Genomic DNA, 24,132 nt, shown 5'->3' with positions numbered 1-24,132 from the left:
CTGCCTTTCTATTATGGCCAACACCGACTTTTTCAGCAATTTGCATTGGCTTGTCCGGACAGGCTGACCTATGGTCCAAACGGGCATGGGTTTGCCTTGGGTGTCCATGATCCTGTCACTGGTACTGTCTGAACTGATAATCAATGTTATTCAATTCTCTTGACTGTGGTGTTAGTGTTGTGGCTGATCAATTTTTCATATGAAACAAAATGAAGAAAAGCTATAAAAGTTCTTCATGTACGTACATGAGTTGGAGGAATTTTCAGCACCAGTTCATATACAGTAGAAGAATAGTTTATTACTCAGGTCTAATATACGAAATCCACATGTGTACTTAAAGATGAATCTTTTAAAAGACGAAAGACAAACTTTTAAAAGTCTAAAAAAAGCTAAAAAAAAAAAAAAAAAGAAGCAAAACCACCCATATTATTGAAACCTGCAATCAGAAACCCTATTATGTCAAATTCAATTGCTCAAATTTCAATGAAATTGCCAGTATCTAATTTTTCTATGGTAATCTCTGCATTGCCAGAAATGCTGTATTCATCATTATCTCCCTTACGTTTTAGGGGGAAAAAAAAAAACCTTAAAGAACCAAGTATTGTGATTTCCTCGATCAACCAATGCTTTTTTTTTTTTTTTAGCTGAATTAAAAAGCTTACCTTATTACTTATAAAGATGTGGCTTGAATTCCTCAAGCAGAGTCCACAACTGACCGATCACTACATCCTTTAAATAATAGAATGTATGACACTGTTGACTAGAACTAAATAATTTATGTGCTTCAGACCTCAAATCTGTGCCAGCAGTGCAGATCTGGGGCAAATTATCATCCAAGAGCGTACTAACAATTATGTGCAGAGATGCGTTATGATTCATTCAAAAATCATTTATTTCATCTGGGTTGCCTTCACTTGATTTAGATGTGTCAATCAATGCTTGTTTAATACATTAAGCAGACATTTTTTTAATTTCAATATCCTGAATTAATAGGGCATTGCAGGCTCCTGTTGTTTTTTTAAGCACCAGGGTTAAATGTGAAAATTACTTCATCGCATGCACACAATAAACCAAGGTAAAAGCTTTCTGGATGATATATCCTGTCAGTTAGCCTGCTATAGGTTTTCACTCTGTGTGCTCTGATCACAAGTGTACATTCTTTCAAGCCACTGCAGGATAAGATCACACCTAATAATTTGTCCAGTCTCTTTTATTTAAGCTGACGCAGTGAAGATGCTTCATATACTGTAAGGTCATCGTGAGATCATAATACACTTCAACTGCTGTGCCTGATCCATCTTGATGCTCCACTTCTGCACCCTGGCTTACTTTTTAGTGCTGTGGATCCCCATAGATCCCCAAACTGAACTTCCTCTTCACAGTTTCATCTGGCTTGCTTATTAGGAATCTAATTCCAGACTGATTCAAACTGAAGCATCTCAGTACTTTTGTCTGTCACACTTATTGTAAGTATAGCATAAGCGGCTGCTTTTAGCACAACTGTAGGATTATGTATACATTTTAAATTGGTGATATTGATTTGATTTGATATTTTGATTTGGTGTTTTTAGAGAATCGCCATTGACAGCAAACACAACTTAAAAGATACATAAGAAATGGCCAAACAGGGGGGTTCTGCCATTTCTAGCATCTTTAATTCAAAACCTTTTTTTTCATTGCTACACTCCATTCCAGTTCATCCAAAAGGTGCTCAATGGGGTTGAGGTCAGGGTTTTGTTTGGGCCAGTCAAGTTCTTTCACACTAACCCTATTAAACCATTGAACTTTTGTCTTTATAGTCCTTGCTTGTGTGCTGGGGCACAGTCATGTTGAAATAAAAAAGGGCCCTCCCAAAACTGATTGCACAAAGTTGGAAGCATACATCTGGTATGCTGACGCATTAAATTTGCCCTTCATAAGGGGCCTGATTGAAACACCTGAATTCAATTATCAACAGGTTTGGCCAAATACTTTGGTCCATAAAGCGTATCTTGGAGATTAAGGCCATGTCCACACGTAGCCGGGTATTTTTTTAAAACTGTGATTTTTCTTTGTGGTTTTCATTTTCGTCCACACGCAAACGCCGTTTTCATCATTTAAATGCATGCACAGTTACTTACACATTATGTTAATGAACAGAGAGGCCTGACTGTACAACTAAGCTCAATGCTGCTACATACTGTACAAAACTCTGACCACACACAGACTCCGCAGACAGTGACTGCTGTTTCGGACAAGACCCGTCGAATTTCTACAAAGCGAAACAGGTACAGTATTGACATTTAGTCTAGGCTTCCTGTTGAATAGGGAGGCTCCTAATAGCAGTTAACAGGGTGTTTTGCGTTTTCATGTGGACAAATATATTTTTAAAATGCAAATCATGTGGACAGAATTATTTTTAAAAATGAAGAAGAAAAATCTACGTTTTTAAACGTTGAACATGGCCTAACCCACACTGAAATCACTTTCCACCACAAAACTCCCTTTGCTTAATTTGCATTTATTTATTTTCATATTTCTGAAATTACAAGTGTAACTGAATTCCTAATGGAAATAGTGTTAATTGTCTGGGATTTAACCATCTGAACAGTTAAAAGCTCCAACATTTGATGCTGAAATGAAATTACTAATGCTTTGGTAATGAGATTGGTTTGGTAGTCTATTGATAACTAGCTGGTAACAAACTAAAGTGCCAGCTTGCTAGATTTCCACCCACGATAAATACCAGCTTGAGTTCATCCTAGCCTTTTTGGTAACTAGTTAGTGTTTATTATAACCTGTTAAGTAACTAGTTCGTTCTCATTCTAGCCTTGGTAGCTAGTGTTGGTTAATTCTAGCCTGTTTGGAAACTAGTGTTCATCCTAGCTAGGGCCAGTGGTAGCTTAGTGGTTAAAGCATTGGATTACAGTACTATCACCAGAAGGTCCCAGGTTCAAACCCTTAACATCAACAAGTTGCTGCTATTGGGCCCATGAGCAAGGCCCTCAACTGCTCAGATGTATAATAAGATAAAACATAAGTCGCTTTGAAGTGTAACAATCTATCGTGTTTGGTAACTAGTAAGTGTTCATTTTAGCCTAGTGTCCTAATTAGCTTTTACTCAACCTAGCCTGTTGGGTAAAAAATGGCAAAGGGTATTCGATGTTTTGAAATGATAACAGTACTGGACTTTATAAACAGCATTCGAAAATTATAAAAAAAATAAATAAAAAAAATTTAAAAACCAAATAGGATTTCCTTATAACATGACTGTTTAACCAGTTGTTATCTGTCGTGCAATTAACATTTGTTTATTGAGCTTTTAATACTTTGAGTCACATGGAGGAATGAAAAGATGCTACGGTAACTTTATGTTTAAAAAATATTATAAATCAACTTATATAAAAGAATGGGTAACTTAATAACTTTGACTTTCTGACTGTTACTGTAGCTTTTGTTGTGGTTTGTCTATTTTTCGGTTTTAAATGTTTTCCACTTCTTTCTTTTCTTGTTCTGCTTTAGTTCTTCCTCTGCTGTGATATAAGTCCTGCCTGCTTATGGCGCCCCCAGTGGCTCGGAGGTCACAAAGTTACTGCTTACACAGTGATACAGCATTCCCCTGACAATAGAATAGAACATACATATTTCCAGACTAATTTTTCTTTTATTTGTGGTCAGTTATTTCTGCTTTGTCACTCAGGTCCAGTGAGGAATGTGGTTTGCTCTGTGCACTTTGCACATGATGCTTCCTTCATTCTCCTTCCTCTCAGTAGATGCTTCTACCTCGGCCTTGATATTTATACATAATGCATTAGGAAAATGTCTCGCAGTGAATGTTTCATGAGCTTGCAGTGTGGGCCTCTGTCTCTCTGTGTGTGTGTGTGTGTGTGTGGATGCAGTAAGAGGTGATTGTGTGTGATGAGCAGCACAGTCACAGGTCATGACTTCAGCATTATGTAGGCCTATGCTGAGATCTTTTTTCCGGAAACATCTGGGTTAAAAGTTTTTGAGCAACCACTAATTAGCACTAAATTATCATCCAAGGACACAAGGGTTAAAATGAGCAGCTTTTATTAACCTGAGAAATGTAAAACCTTTTTCTCTTTTGTGTTGCTTGTTTGCCTTTTCAGTTGCTTTATTGATTTTTTTGCATTTAGATTGTATTTTTCTCGTGTTTGGTTTTTCTTTCTCTTTTCTCTTTGACTTACTTTAATTTATTACTTTTTTTCCTTGATTGCTTTTTTATTTTTGCTATGCTTGTTCACTTTTTTAGTTATTTTTTGTACTTATTTGTTGCACTTACATTTTATTTCTCTTTTTGCTTTTCTTTCTATCTTATTGATTATTTTTGTTACTTTCTTTTGTATTTGTTTGTCTTTTATATTTTTTTCTCTCACTTTCTCTTAATTACTCTTCTGTGGATTTTTTTTTTTTTTTACACAATTTTCTCAGTTAAAAAACCTTTTATTGATTGCTCTTTCTTGTTTATTTTTGTTCCTCTTTTTTGGTATTGCTTTACTTTTTCTTTCTTTCTTTCTTTCTTTCTTTCCTTGTTTAATTGTTCTGTTACTCCTTTTTCCTTCTTTATCTTTTTAGCTAAAAAAGGATGTGTTCATAGCTTTACTTCCAGCTTCTTTCTTCCTCCGAGTGCACCAGACTGAGCACAGAAATCAACTTCTATTAACCGCACACAGGTGTAGACATTTTCTCATTATCTGCTTGCCACCATGACTCCTTCCCAATTACTGCTCTTACACTATTAATGTAGATAAAGAATTAATTCACTGTGAATTCCTCACTATGTGAGACTTGGTTCTAGGGTTTTCAAAAACATCCTCATCTGTAAATCTGGGCAAAGCGTACTGTATATTGCAAACTGTTGCTTTCGGTCCCATTTTGCACATAAGTCCTTTAACGTTCGGAAATAAAATTGGCTTAAAGAGTATGTGCATGTTTAAAGCAATGAGTGTACACTCCTATGCTACAGCAATTTAATGGAGACAAGGACAAATGTCCCAGTGTTTCTGTCACTATACAAGATACATTTTCTTTGTTCCTTAAGTTGATAAACTGTAAAATACACTATATCTGTCAGAAACTGTAGTAAACAATACATATCACAGAAATGTCTTAATGTGCTTTGTGGGAAACATAACTGTACTAAAATAAAAAACATTTAAAAAGAGTATTAGTCCCTGTGTAATTTTTTTTTTATCTAAATTTAATGAAATTTTTTATTTCTACCTGCCGGTGCAGAGCTTTAATCCACCTTTATTCCAACTAGTACCTGTCTTAAAATTAATTGCTTATAAATAAAATAAAGTTGTGTAGTTCAGTGCAAGAAATTTTATAAAGCAAAGACACCTTCAAAAACATTTTAATAACAAAAAAAAAGAAACATTTGTGTATACAAAAATTATCAAAGGCAATAATAAGTATTAGACTTAAATTTGGTCAATATTAAGTGTAAAAAAGGAAATTATGCCAAGTTCTTCTGAGCAGTTTTACGTACTGTATCTGCTACAGTGTTCTGTTTTTGCAGATGAATTCTGTATAGACATTTGTCTGAAAAGTACTGTATTATCTAATACACTGCCTGTCCAAAAATTAATCAAATCACCCTTAGCTTTGATTACATACATATATGGTGTTCTGTTCATGTGTGTAACTGATTCCTCGTGCTCCCAGAACCTCTCTGTCACAATTTGAATCCTGGAATATGCCACCAGGGAAGAAAAACTCTGGTAATAGATCTGATAACCTCGTCATTTAGTGCATTCAGGTCGTCAGCTGACGTTATTTTATTGCCACATTACGTTGCTGAGTCTAGACCTGAGCAACTGAAGCAACCCCAGATCATAACCCTGTCTCCAGAGGCTTGTACAGTGGACCCTATGCATGATGAATTTTAATAACAATAGGAAAAAGTAATTTTAACAACAATAGGAAACTTATGTTGTTGGTCTTTTGGCTGCTCCTGTCAAGGGGTCACCACAGCGGACCATCCGGTCCATACAACAACTTGCCACAAGTTTTACACCAGATGCCCTTCCTGATGCAGCTCTGACATTTTATTCGGGTTTGGGAACGGCACTGCATACAGGGGCTGAGGTTTGGGCATTGGGTGGGAATTGAACGCGGGCCTTCCACATAGCAGGAGAGCAACCCACTGTGCCACTACAGTACCCTAATAGTAAACTTCTGTGACAGTTAAGCAAGTTATTTGAGCTTTTTTTTTTTTTTTTTTTTTTTAAATATGAACGTTAACATCGCAGTTAAATTTCATTTTATACAGTATTTATATTGATTTTGGATGATTGATTTATTTAAACAGCCTCCATGTGACCAGTCAGTTAGGTCTTCAGTTATGTTAGCTAAAAATACTTACTTATTCAAAGAAAGTAACATAATAATTATAAGGGGTGAAAAGGATTTAATAATATTACAATATTTAATGTAATATTCTGTGCATTTCCCTTTTTGTGTGCTGTATCCACTGTCTAAGAAGTGCAGTGCTTAAATACCTTTACTGTACTGCCATCTGCTGGAGAATGATAAATTTACAGGAAAATGGAATAATGTTACTTATTATATTTTAAGCTTTGTCTCCATCTAGCGGCCAAGCTGTAATACCACACCCAGTACATTAGCAGATAAAGAATTTAAAAAAAAAAATTCCTTGGACTTGCTTTTATACTGTATCTGTAGTTTCAGCAAAGTTTTGTAATAAATGGTGCCAAGGAATCAATCCACAAACATTCTGGCTATTAGATAAGGTTAGACAGTATAGGTGGAAATGACAATTCTGAGTAATTCTGAGTAATTGTCAGGATTATTTAAAGCATCTACTGTATAATAAACTGTAGTAATAAAATGTTCAGGACTTTAACAGAAATTGGTTTCATATTATACACGTGTATTGCACGTCAATATTGGTACTAAATAAATGTTACAGATTTTACGCAACATACTGTGTAGGGAAAATACATTACTGTTGAGATCTTTCAGTGTCTGAAGCCTAGTAACCTTGAGTAACCTTATGTTTAAAAAGCCCTGTTACAATAACTTTGCCAACCAAAATTACATAATACAGCTGTGAAAATATTTGTAACAGTACAAATGATATCATTACACAATAGACAGTGATTTAGCCAATTTGTAAGTAAAGGAAAATAATATTTATTTTCATCTTTTCTGGAAGCCATTAAATTAAAATTTTCTTCGATTATTATTTTTTTTCCTTTTTGCTAGTCCTAAAGATTTTTGCATGGTGCTGTATGCGAGTGTATGTGTCTTTATGATATACAAAGCCTGGTTAAAAAAAAAGTTGCCATTTGGATTTAAATATCCAAATACTTAAGAGTTTTTAAATAAGATAATTACTGTTGTGATTGATGTTTTAGCTGGATAGAATTCTTTTAACCCTAACTGATGTATTGAGTAGCTTCTTTGATGTTTCCTGTGGTTTTGAAAAAGATGTTACTGTGTTTCAGAAAAGTTCAATTATTACCTCTTATATTTATATTAATTATTAACTCTAATAATTATAGTATAATTATTGTTAGTGTCCCAACCTTAACCCCATTAAAAGTGAGAAGACATTTCAGAGTGGTTCGACTCCTCTCCCATCCTCACTATAGTATTAGGACTAAAAACGAATGCACTGAAATGTACATATATGGATTACATGTGCTATCGGATTGGTCTTGTCATTTCATTGCATAATAATCATTTTTCTTTTAATGAAACATGTTAGTGTTAACGAGGGGTAAATTATATATAATATTGTGTGATCAGTCATTATTTTGTGTAGAATTGTAGGTAACATGATTCACGGTAACCTTGGGGCAAGGGTGTCTTGGTGGTTAAGGTGCTGGCCTGCTGATCAGAAGGTCGCTGAATCAAACCCCAGTGCCACGAAGCTCGATCCCTTAAGCAACATCCTTCATCCTCAACCGCTGCAGCTACAATCAAGCATCAAGATGGCCACTGAAATAAGGGATATCTCTCAGGCCTGGAGAGCCTAATGGCATGTGGATGGACCCTCACTTAAACCGCGATCAGATTTATCAACTCTTATTAAACAGAATAGTGATAGTAAGGCTTGGTAAAGCACGGTAAACAAGAAGAAGCAATACGCTGAGACTTTGTCACATTTACTTTTATTGTAAAGGTGATTTATTCCAAAATAGTAATATATTGTAGAGGAGAGGGGAAAAAAAAACAACAACAGAGAGATTGACAAAGAGATCTACACATGACCTTGGCGAGTCCTGGGTGTTGGATATATCAAAATTCCACAGCAAAAGTTATAAAGTGTCTAAAATGAATACTGTACTCTACGTCCTACAGCTGAGAGATACTGTGCCTCTACATGGATTACGGAGGATTAAAAAGGTCACAACATAGCTATTTTCAGGCTAAAATAATAAAAAAAAAAAATTTTTACACAAGTCTTGGAACTATTGTTCTTACCTGTGCTTTCTGTTTAGCAGTGTCATTTTGCACCATCCATGGGTTATTATATATATATATATGTGTGTGTGTGTGTGTTCCCCTTTGTACATGTAACCACAAGAAAGAAAGAACCCGTTTGTCAGCTGCGAATCTTTTGAGAGGATATGACAAAACTGCTTTGTAGTGACAGGAGAAAATCGATCCTTCCTCGCCAGATGGTCGCTGTCCAAATCGATCGGTCATTGATCACGGCCGACCCACCTTGATAGTGCTCGATAGAGGAGGCTCGATAGAGGAGGCTTGATGTGGCGCCGCTCACCTCGGATTAGAGGCAGGGATGGGACAAGTGGATGAGTTTAGGGTGGAGGAGGGGACTCGATTGAAATGCAAATTCTGCCCGGTGTCCTTGACCAAGAAGAGCACAGTGCAGCGTTTGTCATTCTACTGAAACTCTATCATGATTGTAGAAACTCAGTTGTACGGATAATGGAATAGAAATAAAACTCAACTTGACTAGGATGGGTCCACATTTGGGAGAGATGATAAGATTATTCTTAGAATGTTTCCAATGGTGGTCTTTTGGTCATCACTTGAGTCCTCAGAGACAAACTGTAACTAGCATTATAAATATAGTTGACTTGTAAGTGGTCAAATAAATGGTGCTTCTTTTAAGGGGCTACATCTGCCCCAATAGCGCCATTTGGTGACGCCTGTGTCGATACAGTATCCATGCTGTATTGGTTGGGACCAGTGATGGTGGGTAAGGGTTTTAAAAGCACAAAGCAACTTCATCAACAATATTAAATATGTGATATTAGTAATTCCTCCTACGGTGTCTTATATGATCACTTTAACTTAATTTTATCATTGGATTTAATTTCTAATTTAAAGGTTCAAACTCCATAACAGCCCTCCATGAAGCCTACACTGATACTAACCTGTAGGTTGGTAGGAATCAAGTCTGATGAGTTTGTTAAGCGCAAAGAGCACCAATGTAAACCAACACTAATGAAGGCAAAGCTATATAAATGGGTTTTGAAGTGTTTCATCATCAATCTGACCTGACACTTCTCCTTTTGGTGGTCAGAGGGTGGTTCTAAGTGGCCATGTGTGCCCTAAAATGTGCCTTTTGGTGAATACTACAGTATATCGATACTTACTTTATCTGAAAACCTTCGTGGAACTGGTTGAGACCAATCATGGCAGATGAGACCAAGATATTCAAGCGGGTCTCTTATCACTATGCATTTCTTATATTTTCTTGGTCCAATTAGTGCTCCTGAGCCCTAAACATAAGACTAATTAAACATACATCAACTCTAACTTAACTGCAGTCTGTTATAACCGAAATCCCTTGTAGTACTGGTTGGGAGCAATCACGGCAGCACAGAAAGCCTCACAGCGGTAAAGAACGATACTCCGAATGAGTGTGTGGATGAGTTAAAGTCCATTTCCAGGACTGATGCTGCATCCGAGATTACTGTAATGAATTCTTCTGCCTTTCTCAGGATAGACTCCAGATCCACTGACCAGGATCACGCCTTTACTAATGAACGACTGAATAAATTCATAGTAGTTTTATTTTATCCCATGGTGCGGTAAATTCTCGAATCTGATTGGTCAGAAGGCTGCAAAGCAAATCACAGGTTTACACGAGGGGGTTCAAGTCAAACCGGGACTTTTGATCGTAGACAGTAGACATAAGACAGTTAAAAGAGAAAAAAACTCTCTTTATTTCTCTACACTAATGCACTTATCCCAGCGTTTCACTAGTGCTTGGATACCATCAAGGTAGAAAGTTTTCTCCATATGCCGGAGCCATGATCATAATGCCTGCTTCATGTATGAAACGCTGGCCTCCCAGGAACTCCTTTAATGTGGAAAACATGTGGAAATAGCTTAGTGCGAGGTCAGGACTGCACAGGGGATGTGGCAATAACTCCCAGACGAGTTCCTGTAATGTGCAAGTGGTGTTTGTGAATGAGTGTGTGTACAGTTCACACAGATAGACGCGTCTCTTTTACAAGTTAGTAACAAGTTATCTGTCGAATTTTCAAGGATCAGGCGTTCCACTCGTGGGAATCTCGTGGCGGATCATCATTCACGGACATTCGGTCTTCAAAATGTCTGCACAGTTCACCGTACTGTGCCTGACGTCTTCTGTAAATGTCGATCGCTTTTATGCCAAGTTTGACTTGAATGCCCCATGCATTAATGCACTCACTCTGATATGTACAGTAATCATCTTGATGGCAGCCGCTAATTTATAAAAAAACAACAACATTAAAGTATTTTCTATGTAAAGATTTTTGTTTGGAATGAGTCTCCAGTGTTAGCACTTTGGAACACTTTGTTATCCGCCATAGCAATGGATGAAGTGTTTAGGATGGAGGAGTTACTTAATACCCTGACAAGCTCAATTTTTTTGTCCTATCAATTAATTAGAGAGAAAAAAAACCAAGGAAAATGATAAAGGTGACAACATGAAATAACGTGTTAGGCAACAAGTGCGGTAACTATAAACTATAAACAGGGCACAAAAAAAGGAAGAAAAAAAACAGGTTGGTGTCGATGTGGCAGGTTGCTGTAGTATAAGAGGAACATGCTGTTATGGTAAAATAATCAACTTGAACGGGGTAACAGTAAATCTTTCCCAACTTTACGGCACAATTTGTGATTCCGGTAACATTTAAGCGTTTAATTCCTTTCTTGTATTTCTTCTTCTTCTTATTATTATTATTCTTATATAAAATTACAACTATGAATTGTTTAGTACAGCTTAACTAAAAGCACAGGCGTAGAGTTACAAGAGCAGGGACTGCACTGATGTCCGGACCCATGGTGGGAGTTTTGGAAGTTTAATACCATGATCTTCAGGCTAGACCTAATCAGGATTAGGATGGGAATTTAGCCCTTTCAGCACTGCAATGCTGTCTGTGTAAATGGGCAACTTATGGTGTAAAAAGCAGACTTTAATATCATCAGTACTGTAAATGTAAACAGAGAATTAGTGTAATTAAAATACCAAAAACAAAATAATATTAATTAAAGAAAGCTCGGTGTCTTACTGTGATATTGGCTGGTTAGATAGTAATACATATAGCTGCTAAAAAGGCAACTAAAACTAATCACAGACGTCTGTGTGGTCTTCTCTAGCCGTATGTGTACTAGTCTAAAATCCTCCAGACACCATCTAAACATCCCGGAATGACCGCTCCTCTGTGTGTTTGTGTGTGTGTGTGTGTGTGTGTGTGTTTGGTGTTATGTCTGTGTTTAGGAAATGCAGAGTTCTTTAGCAGGAATGCTCATTGCACATCCGCTTCTCTATGAGGGGTCTGCATTTGTCTTTGTTTTTCTTCTTCACAGGCCTCACACGATCCTGGACCCCCCCGCCGCACTGCTTGGTACACTCCGACCAGCTGGACCACTGGCCTAGTTTGCAACCTTCTGGAGGATGTACAGAGAAAGGCGATTAATGTCACATACGGTACAGTGGTGCTGAAATGTATTAAGACAGTACATAACATGTATTATAGTTCTCATCTGTGCACAAAACGGGTGATGTCACTCATTACAGTACTTCTAGATTGAATAGTTGTTAAATTAACTTAATTATTATTGATAAACTGTATGTGACAGTGATATTCAGCTTCTAAATCTGAGCCATGGCCTAAATCACCTCCAGACCTAAACCCGATAGACAATTGCTGGACCGTTGTGAAGAATTAAGATCTTCAAGAAGTAATCAAACAGGCATGGATCAAACAAGTGACACCAGAGTACTGAAGACCTCTTTTTGACTTCTTCAACCGGATCCAGCAGGTTTTGAAGGATAAATAACTTTGTATTAAATATTATTTGGTAGAGAGCAATCAATTTCATTGCATAAAAGAACACATTATTTTTATGTTCTTAGTTGGTATTATTTAAAAAATTTGAGAACGTCATTTCAAAATTTTATTTCACTTTAGTCTCAGCACTGCACATTAAAAGAAAGCAATAGTCACTTCTCTCTCTTTTCTTCACGCTCTTTAAAGAAATAATAAAAAAAATAATATATATATATATTCTGTACTTTAACCTTTTTGAAGTTTAAAGCCACAGTGGTACCTTGCTATACGAACACCACGCCTTGTGAATTTTCTCCTTAAAACCTAAAATTTTGCCTCTGCATACATTTTTTGACCGAGCTGGTCGCATGTACTTTTGGTCACACGTACATCCGTTCGCATGTCCTGTATGTCTGGTAGGTGAACCAGAAACTTGTTTGTGTCAGTGCAAAACCAAGTTTTTTGTGCAAGATTCAGTGAACACATAGCACCATGGGTCTCAAGAATGTTATCAAGGACGGTGGCAAGAAGAGAAGGGAGCAGCTTTCAGTTTGGTTTTTAAAGCAGCCGGTGCCATAAATCCATAAACAGGAATCATAAATTAAGGTTAAGTGAGGCTTAATGTCTATTTATTCCATGATTTGCTCTTGTTTAAATGATTTAATTTTTTTTAATATTATGATTATATTTTTGGGTGGCTGGAATGGATTATCAGCATTTACATTATTTCCTATGGGACAACGCATTTCGCAATACAAAATTTCACCGTAAGAACTTGCCTCAGGAACTAATTAAATTCATATACCGAGGTACAACTGTAATTAAGGTGATCAGTTTTTTTTTTAAAGATTGGTGCTAATGACAAAAAGCCTGAGTTCTAATCCTTGTCCAATTAATAAATAAATCAATCTCTATTTTACATGTTATTGTAAGCTGATGTTAAACACCATTTTTGCCTCATTATAATAAATAACTTTTAAACAATTTGACAAATTGTCTATAAAGAAAATAATTAAAAAAACTGTATTCATTTATTAATTTTTACATGTGCTTCTTTGAGGAAACTGTTAAATGTCAGACCTGGTATGGCCTCAAACTCAAACTCCCGTTCCACTTTTCCTCTCCGCCGCTCTGTGGCGTCTTGCTTGGCCTTTTTGTGGTTGCTGGCTCGTGGGCCCCGTGTGCACTTCCTGATCTTACATTTCTTCCTCTGCACCGTTTCAGGACACGGGAGTCCGCCGAACTCAGGTTCTTGCTTCACCATGCGAGAGCGGATCATGTGACCCTTCCCACAAGACTTATTACATTCGGACCACTCGCTCCACTCAGACAGCATACAGTCCACAGCTGGAGGAGAGACAAAGGAAAGGCAAAGGGGATTAGGGCGACATATGAAGACGTTAATATCACACTAATGGTGTGGTCCATGATGAATTGATGGTGTCTTAACCCCTGCAAATCCTTGTATTAAGAACTTTGATGAGTCCTTTACTGCAAGTAAAGGAAAGAGAAATTAACAGTGAGAGCACGTCATTGCTGAGCCAGTTGGACTGTTGCAGAATCAGTTAATTTGTCTACTGATAATGATATGGAATTTTTGAAAAAAGTTCTCTAAGCAACAGATACAGTATTACACTGGGAACACCTGGTTCATCACCTGGTTATAGGTCTTCCTGAATGTTATAATTTATGTAATTGATAAAATATAATATAATGGTTATAACATAGTAAAGCATATTTAAAAAAGAAAAACTCGAACTCGTCTTTCTACATATTAATATAAATGAGATTGAAGCAAACATATGATGAAATTCATGTATGAGGCAGATGCAACTTGCAAAACACATTATTGGTGCTGATTTAATTATTTTTTTAGTTATACAGTATAATACAGAAAATGTGTGTGGCCAAAGAAGCTATTTCTGAAGCTAATGCAACATGGAAGTGACCGATCTTGCTTCCCTAAAAATTTCAAGTTGCTCACTTCAGCCATTTTCGAGAGATGTGCCCCACAAAAAGCCAATTTTTCACCATTATTATGTCTCCCTTCAAACAACAATTATTAAAAATGCTAATTATTCATATTTCTTTATGAGTATTGACACTAAAACTGCTGTAAGCCTCTAGAAGCATACGACCAGTACAATTATTGCTTAAATGAAAGCATTCCGTGCAAAATTAGGGTCCCCCCTCCAAAAAAAAAAAGCTGTAGTGTCCGTAACCATGTCAAATTCATGTTTCAATATCTGTTCAATTTTGCATTATAGAATAATATACTTTTTCATTTTTTTTTATATCTGAATGACAGTTAAGATCGTTAAAAGATTTGAATATGGAAAGGTTACGGACACTACGCCTACAGTAGGTGAGACACTTTAGCACCAATACCACATTTTGGCACATTTGGGAATTAGGCTGAAAATGGTGGAGTATTCCTTTTAATTTTATTGGGTTACATATTGTGTGCATGTTTTTGTGCGTTACTCACGGCACTCGGGCATCATGCACTTCTCCACTTGCTCCAGCTGTTCTGTGCACTGGCCGGGCAGCGCCGGAGTCTTCAACATGCGGCGCCGCACGCGCATCCCCACCCCACACGACACGCTGCAGTGACCCCAGTCTGACCACTCTGACACCATACAGGACAAGGCATCTACACACACACACACACACACACGTAAACACATTACTAATACATCATAAAAGTGCATCCCCTGTCTTCCCTCATTCATTCCGCTGACCTTCACTAAGTTTGGTTAATTTCTGTCAAACAGTCTGCGATCATTTTATTTGATGTGGAACAGCAATTTCATACACAAGCTATAAAAAGAAGAACAAAGCTAATAAAGACACCAGCAAGAAAATAACAAATCAATAAAACATTACAGACCTGAAACAGAACAGTTACTCACTGTCAGGTTTTTAAATCAGAGGCAGTCAAGTGATTCTGGCTCACAGCGAGATAGTTAATAATTTGCTCGACTGCAGGGGGGATTGGGGACAGTGTGCTGAGGTGACTGAGGATAAGGGTGGATAAATCAGTGTTCAGTTTACTGGTAAAGTGATGCATATTTCGAGGAAAATGCCAAACGGGACTCTCTTATAAACATAGTTAAAACCATTCTTCTTTACTTTCACGACAAGCTATCAGGACAGTCAACCTTCTAACCTATTCTGAGCCCACTTCTCTTCCCAACTTTATCACACACACACACACACACACACACACACACACACACACACACACACACACACACACACACAGCTATTGGCTTGTGCTAGGACACACAAATTTTTTTAAGAGCTGTCCAAATCAATAATGCAACTCGATCAAACATTTTTTGTTCGACTAATTAAATCAATAAGTAATTTTTCGAATCCAAAATAAAAAAAAAACAAAAAAAACAATTGGATGTAAACATTAAAATATTAAATACTTAAAGTGTTAAATTGACAAACTCCTTAAAAATATACCACAATTTTTTGCAAAAAAAGCGAAACTACTTCTGTCTTTTGAGAAACACAAGTATCCCTTCTATGGACAGAATCACCAGGGACCACCCGATATGATAAAATCACGATACCTACTCGCTGAAACAATTTGTTTGGAGATTCTGTAAGTATCACGATTTTATAAATATTTATATCTTTTTTTCCACTTCTTCCATAAAGGATGCTGTGCTGCCTGTCGATGTGTGAATAGTATAAGCACTCAAGATTATGGCTGTGGGTTACTAATCGGAAGGTCAGGGGTTCCAGCCCCATCACCGTCAAGTCGAGCCCTTGAGCAAGTCAGTGGTGCTGTATCCTGACAGTTAGCACTGTCGCCTTACAGCTCCAGGGTCTGTCTTTGATTCCCGGCTCGAAAAGTTGAGTTGAATTTAACAGCAGTGATAGCTTAGAGGGTTAAGGCACTACGTTACTGAAGGTCGGCGGTTCGAGTCCCAGCTCCAGCAGGTTGCTGATATTAGGTCCTTAACCCTCTATACTCCAGGGGCTGACCCTGCGCTCTGAATGCAGCTACACTAAGATATGAGGAAAAAAAAAAAAGTACAAATAAATGTTTGATTTGGTGCAATGCTGCCACCTACTGGACTGGAGAGGTGTGAGGAGGAAAAACGTTCTGACTTTGTACAAGATGTGACGTTTAAAAACAATCAACAATGAAAGTTACACAGGATTCCAATCCATTTTAATTAAGTTTAGTAGATTTTAATACTTAAAAGCCTGGAAAACATTTAAAGAATTACGGCGGTTTGTGAGAAATAAATAAAGTGCAATATGAATCAAATTGAATAGAAAATCGGCATTGATTCATTTGAATTGGATTAAATTAAGTGTTTTCTATGTTTGGTTTCTGGGTAAACCTAGAACATCATTAAAGGATTACTGAAATATGTGTCGTGTAAATAATAACAATAAAAACAAAAATCCCTCAAAATGCCTCCAATTACATTGTTTATTACAGTAGGTAAAACTTTAAACATAACTTTCATACTGTAGTTACGTTTACGTTACAGTCGCTTCTGTTATCAGTCACGTTATAGCAGCTATAAACAGTCCCGACTTCACCAGCATCTTTTTTTCCTTCATTAATTAGTAAAAAGTTCCAGCTTGTCATGTTACCCTGAAACAGAGTCTGTTGCGTCTGAAAATCCCCGGAGATTTGCAGTTTCTGAAATACTCAAACCGGCCCATCTGGCAAGCGCCACTCGTGCTAACTTTTTCTTCATTTTGATGTTTGATGTAAAAACTACCTAAAACTCTTGACCCATATGTGTGAAATGTGCTGCTGCCACATAATTAACTGATTAGGTAACTGCATGAACATGTGTGTGTGTGTGTGTGTGTGTGTGTGTGTGTGTGTGTGCGCGCAGGTGTTCCTAATAAAGTGGACGATGTGTGTAACATCTATAAGTCTGTCGAATTGACTTTAAATTCCATGTAGACTTTCACAAAAAACACTGCAAACCAAAGCGGTGCTACATGAATGTTTAATTTTAAGTTAAATTGCTGGTCACGATTTGCTTCACAAGTTGCAAATTAAAAAAAAAAAGAAACAATCACAGAAACAGTCTTAAACACAAAAACAAAATAATAACAGTTACTATCACAAATAGCGAAGCTCATTAAACAGAGAGCCTCATGGTTTTTACTTGAAATAAAATCAATACCAGAAATGGAAGGTTTTTATAAAGTATATGGTGCGGATCTCCTCATCTTAAAGACGAGCTGCTACACATGGATTGTTTGTTAAGGAAAGTAATCAGCCACTTTGTCCGAATGCTCATTCATGTAATTATCTAAATAGCTAACAACTATGTGACAGCGATGCATGTAGATACAGGACAAGCGTTTTTAATTAATGTATACAACAACACACCAGACAAGCCTGAAGAAGGACGGCTAGACTACGTCAAGGTAAAAGGAAGTAAACAGTAAATCCTAAATCAACAGTCTTTACAACCATGCTGAGCATCTCAAACTACACAACACTATTTTACTCACCAATTAGCCTAATGTGCATGTCTTTGGAAGTGGGCGGAAACCAGAGCACCCAGAGGAACCCCACCAAGCACAGGGAGAACATGCAAACTCCATGCACACAGACCTGAGTCAGGACTTGACCCTGTGCTAATCAACATGCCACCGTGGTAAATCTTAAAGTGACTGCAGTCATGAGCCATTACACCAAAACTTGTTTGTATCTAATGAGGTCCAAATAGCCATCTTTATGGTTTCCAAGTTGAACCGTCCTGTATCTTTAAAGAGAACATACACTGATCAGCCATAACATTAAGCCAGGTGATTTAAATAACACTTACTGTAGTAGCAATTACACTACCGCTTAAAAGTTTGGGATCACTTGCAAATTTCTTCATTTTTGTTCAAACTCAAAACCCTGGTGCTTGCCTACAAGGCTAAAAAGGGCCCAGCACCCACCCACATACCTCTCAGCTCTAATCACACAACCTTCCCTCCAATCCTCCAGCACTGCCCGGCTGGTCCCACCATCTCTCAGAGATCAAGGAAGACGTGAATCTAGACTCTTTTCTGCTCTGGCACCTACGTAGGTGGTGGAATGAACATCCTGTAGGTGTCCGTACAGCTGAGTCTCTGGAAATCGTTAAACGACGACTTAAAATAAATATCTGTTTCTTCAATACTTGGGTTAAGCCCTATCCCTTTCAAAAATTTCAATACTTAACAGTGTTTTAACTGGTTCTTATTTAGTAACCAAGTAACCCAGTGTAAGGATCTATCCAATAATGGAAACTTACCAGTTTTGTAAGTCGCTCTACATAAGAGCGTCTGCTACTATAAATGCCTAAATGTAAATCTTCTACTTCCTACTGTATATAGCAATACTGGGAATTTCAAAACTATAAAATAACATATATGAAATTAGGTAATTATGGAACAACAAGAACAACAGCCAGGTGTTATTTCAAGACACTGATGTCAGCCTTTCTGGGACAGTTCTTGCCAGAACAGTATTGTGTCAAGTGCATGTGCGAAACCCATCAAGCTCCATGATGAACCGTCTCTCATGAAGACCTTCCCAGGAAAGCAAGACCAAAACTTACCTCGGCTGCAGAGGAGAAGTTCATTTAGAGTCACCAGCCTTAGAAATCACCAATTAACAAACAGCACCTCAGATTAGAGACGTTATGAAGACTTCACAGAACATAAGAAAAAGATACGTCTTAATATCGACTGTTCAAAGGGAAGATCATGGACATCCAATGCTTATCTATTCCTCAGGAGACCGAAGGCCAGCCTGACTGGTCTGATCCCATACTGGAGAAAACCCAGGGCATCACAGTTTGCTGTGTACAGGGCTTAGCAGGCAAAGAGTTCAAGATGTTGACTCGTCCTCATGGTCTGATCCATGGAGGCCCTACCTTGTAATCTACAGCACTGCTGCTCACATCATGGTGCCATCAGATATGACAGCACAGCACTCCTCTAGCTTGCAGAAAAAACGAAAAGAAACCTTTTCTAAAACGTAATTAAAGTTCTTTTCAGATATCTTGTGTGTGTGTGTGTGTGACAGCGAAATGTTTGTTGTAAGTGATGGTGCGGCCAAACAGGCAGACTTGTGGGCAACCAGACACACTACATGATTCTCATACCGACTATATCCTATATAAAACACAATGTCAACCCCATTCTTAACACACACACACATATATACACACACGCGCACGCACCACCCTGGCCGAAGCACTCTAGACATCACTCCTTTTAAACGGACATGTTTAGTGGCAAGCATTACAATTCAGGGTGTCTATGAACTCAAGGGCATCTCTGCAGTAACGTCAGTCTACGAGACAAGTGTTGTTTTTTTGTAGCGCGGTTGCATGGCTGAGTGTCTTTTAGATAAAGCGTGTGTTGAGATAAGCAAGAAGGAATGCCATTTTGCTGAGCGCAGATTCAAACAGATGGGAAAAAACAAGGCAGTTATACAGTCAAGTAATATAACCGCACTAAGAGCTTCTCGCACTGAAGGCTACAATCACTTGTCTGCCTTTCATTTTAAATGAGACTCATACAACGAGAGTGCTCAACCCTGAGAAAACATGATGAGAGTTCAAGCTTGGCTAGCGAGCGTACTTGGGAAAGGGCCAAAGCAAAATATATATATATATATACGACGTAGGTAATTTTTCCCAGATTTGAGGGAATCTCGACCCGTGAACCACATTAAATATGTTTATTTACAAGAAATATCTCATATCTCTGATAGTAGTGGTTCTGGTGAGAGCGTGTTGGCGATACTCACTGCACTCGGGCATCATGCACTTCTCCACCTGCTCCAGCTCGGCTCGGCACTGAGAGCCGTCAGACGCAGGCATCTTCATCATCCTCGCCCTTTTCTTCATCCCTACTCCGCAGCTCACGCTGCACGGCTCCCAGTCGGCCCACTCCGTCACGATACAGCTACTGGGAGCTAGTACATGCAACACACACACACACACATGCTTTTAGCCACCAAGTACGGTACATAATATACATTGTGAGCAATTCTTTCTTGGTCAAACTTTTTATGAAGTGAATAAAACATCCAGCACAAGCGAAACAATGTGTCTGGTGATTAGTTTGTTCAGTTACATCATAAACATCAGCCTTCTGTGTTTCTACTGATTACAGCTTTCATTTGTGTAGGATAGGGTGAGGGATGTGTGTAGGAAGAAGAGCCATTAATGACAGCCTGAAGAAAGAAATCGCTGCGGTGATGTTGAGTTTCAGGTTCACTGAGTAAACACTTGGAACACTTGCCAGAATTTATGTTACTTGATTATTTTAGGATGAGAATGTTATGAAATCAGAATGTGAAATCCAATTCTTTGTGTATCTCAAGCAGGGTCAGACCTCATACAGCGCCGAGAGGGTTACGGAGCTTGCTCAGGAGCCCGACAATGGTAGTTTGGCTATGCCGGGGTTTGAACCAACCAACCTTCTGACCCTTAAAGGGATATACATATACAGTATACACTACCAGTCAAATGGTTTAATCACACCTTCTAATTCCATGGTCTTTCCTAATTTCTTTTCTTTCTACATTCTAAAGCAAAGCTAAATGTGTCCAAAAAATGCAACAATTTCCTTTGAACTGTTAATATTGAGATGCGTCTGCTACTTACTGTATGCTCTGTCATCCGAGGTGTTGTTTGGTAAAGTGGTAATTTCTAAAGTTTTGGTCTTGCTTTCCTGCAAAGGTCTTTATGGTGTCCGGTTTCATCATGGTGTTTGATGGGTTTTGGAAACGCACTTGACACAATACTGTTCTTGCAAGAACTATTCCAGAACAGCTGATCTTCATCTCTTAAAATAACACCTGACTATTGTTGTTCTGCTGTTATTTAATTTCCCGCTGCCGTATTTTTTTTATATAGTTTTGAAATCTCCAAACTATAATTGTACTAGAGTGTAGCAAATAAATAAAAAAAACTTTAAATTAGAAGGTGTGTCCAAACTTTTGACTGGCACTGTACAGTATGTACTGTACATTATAGCAGGCTTCCTGCTGTGCACACCGATCATGAAACTTCTGATAGAAAGCTTTTGTAGTCCAACTGGTATCTTTCAAAGTTCCAGTTCCCAGGAAAGAAAATAATTTATATTATACTAAATAGATTTAGCTCAGTGGGTGTCATATAGCTCATGAAAAAAATTGCCTAGTTATAGGCTAGCTTAAAAACATCTTAATTTATTCAGTTAAGGATAAAAATTTATGTAACCGTATTAAAGTAACTATAAATAGCCTGCAACCTATCTCTGAATTGTTTAATCATGCAGCTGTTCCACGCTTTTTTCTACTGTTGTCACTTTTCTCCACAGATTATTTTTATTCGAAAATGTACGAAATACTTGTATGAGTTCACTACCTAAATATGTTTTAATACTGTACCAAACTGATTGATTAAAAATCAGCTTATGATTAACAAAAAAACATGTACTTTATGTATGATATCTAATTATAAAGTATGTTTATAATTTCTAGGAATGGTAACAAAAAGAGACACTCAAATGACTTTACAAGTGTATTTTTGTTTGTGCTTAATCAAACTTTACAAACACAAACTAGCATCTTGACTCACAGCAGTCCTCGTTGACCACACACTTCTCTGTTTCCTCCGTGGGCTCCCTGCAGCTCGAGCCGTCCTCGGGAAACACTTTAATGTAGCGCTCTCTGGATCTCATGCCCATCCCACACGTCGCACTGCACGGAGACCAGCTGATCCACTCGGACAGCATGCACGGAGACGCCTCTGCACAACAGCACACATGTTTGCTTATTGCTCCGTAAAGGTCACAAGGTCTTGTACAAACCCAGAGGAAAGCCTGAAGCAAAACTTGTCTATCATAAGAGATAAAGGAGAAATTACTCATTTATAATGCAGAAAACATGCAATGAAAAAAAACCCAGGGACCGTCTGACAGCATGCCACTGTAGGATTGTCAGGATCATGGATAAATCTTTTGCATAATAATGTGCAATGTGTACTCATGAGGTTTACAACACATGCGGAATATAACACATATACAGAGTTAGTTCAAACATTTCAGATATTTTCTCCATGCACCATCACAAACACGTGTCCTATTATTTTCTGCATGTATACTGATGTCAGGATGAATCTGCACGACAATGCAATGCATAATACCATTTTTGCACTAGCCTAATTGCAATAAACCTAGGGGAGTGTTTTCACTGCAGACATTCTGCTGGCAATTACAGGAAGATGTAAAATGTGAAAATGCATGGTACTATTAGATTGGTGCTAATAAAACCAGAAATTAGTGTTATTAATACAGCGGTGATAAAATCTCCAAATAAAGGGAATTGAGTTTAATTGAAGTTTTTATTAAGCACTGCAATATATTTGCTTATTTGTATAGTTTAATTTAAATATAGATAAGTATTACAGCAAAGACTTTTCAGCTCTAATCGGCAACAATAATGGGACAAAACCTATACTGCACTGGTGTCACAATATTGAAAGGGTTCCTGTTATGTAAAATCCACTATTTAGTCATTTTAGACATTTTTATGTACAATCATGACCAACCAAAAATGTCAGGAAAAATATATTTCCTGTATTTTGTCATTTTTTTCTTTTGCTAGAACGTACTACACAAACCAGTTACATTTCTCCCTAATGTGACCTCATATACAGTAAGAAGATGGGGGGGCAGTGGTGATTCAAATGATTAAGGCTCTGGGTTACTGATTGCAATGTTGGGGGTTCAAGCCCCAGCAATGCCAAGCTGCCACTGTTGAGCCCTTAAGCAAAGCCCATAACCTTATCTGCTCCAGTGGAGCTGTGTCTTGGCTAATCCTGCATTCTGAACCCAGCTTCCCAACTAGGATATATAAAAAAAAATGTGACAAAAAAATAATATTAATAATAAAAATGCCTTATCTGATGGGTATTTCAGCTGGGATATTAAAACACACACACACACACACACCAGAGGAGCTTTTTGTTTTGTTACTATTTTTGAACTTAGCAAGCCAATTAGATTTTCACTCTAATGTGACATCATACGGGGGCAGCCCTTCCCTGGCTTCTCCCTTCTGTTCTGTAAGGGGCGGGGCTAAGCAGTAGCTCATTTACATAAACACTGAAATAGTGTGTCTGGAAGAGGAAGAAAAGTGAAACAGAAAGAGTTGTGGGTTTAAAACTATCTGATGGAGTATTAACAGACAAACTTTCTATGCTAACTTGTTAAAGAAATAGTACAATACTAGATGTGCTTTTTCTCGTGGAATTTAATTGCACACTCATAAGCACATTTTTGTTTTATTTTAATAAATGTACAACACCTGTTAATGCCATTTAAAATGAACTAAAATTATTACGTGTTACTGTGAACTGCACGGAATGAAGAGGTGAGATCACGTTTATTAAATAGATTTCAATCGCCCACTTATAAGCATGTATTAAAAAATGTACAGCGCCATCTGCTGAGTTCTAAAATGAAGTATTGATTTTTTTTTAATTAGCAAATATTCTCTTCCTGTGGGCCGAGTGCGATGCAACAAAGCCTATATGTTACCTCAAGCTCTGCCAAATACATTTGTGAAAACCCTGGAAAAATTCCTTCAGTAGTTTTTACATGATGCATGCACAAAGAAACAGACAAACGGAGACAAAAATTTAACTTACATTCTCCCAATTTTTTTTCTTTCAAAAATATCTTCAATGTACAGACACGCCAACTTTACAGTTTTATTATATGTATAGATGTGACCTTTAAAAAGTCCACGAAAATGCATTCAATAGCACAGAATAACATTTTCGTGTAACTCTCAACTTTGTACGCCAAATTAATACGGCTGTAACATTCATTGTAA

The 24,132-nt window shown here is 37.5% G+C and overlaps 1 protein-coding gene across 1 annotated transcript in view; it reads right to left on the bottom strand.

The window, feature by feature from the left end:
* Positions 1-8,124: 8,124 nt before the first annotated feature.
* Positions 8,125-24,132, bottom strand: part of spon1b (spondin 1b) — a 128,311-nt gene continuing 112,303 nt past the window's right edge. The window contains exons 12-16 of the mRNA XM_053505694.1: positions 21,872-22,042; positions 20,053-20,220; positions 14,755-14,919; positions 13,347-13,613; positions 8,125-11,883 (exon numbers count right to left, since the gene is read on the bottom strand). Coding sequence (XP_053361669.1) covers positions 11,729-11,883; positions 13,347-13,613; positions 14,755-14,919; positions 20,053-20,220; positions 21,872-22,042 — 926 coding nt within the window. The 3' untranslated portion in view covers positions 8,125-11,728. The remainder of the gene's footprint in view (positions 11,884-13,346; positions 13,614-14,754; positions 14,920-20,052; positions 20,221-21,871; positions 22,043-24,132) is intronic.

Source organism: Clarias gariepinus, chromosome 10, assembly GCF_024256425.1.
Source record: "Clarias gariepinus isolate MV-2021 ecotype Netherlands chromosome 10, CGAR_prim_01v2, whole genome shotgun sequence".
In the NCBI taxonomy this organism is placed as follows: Eukaryota; Metazoa; Chordata; class Actinopteri; order Siluriformes; family Clariidae; genus Clarias; species Clarias gariepinus.
This window is presented reverse-complemented; position numbering and strand designations above follow the sequence as displayed.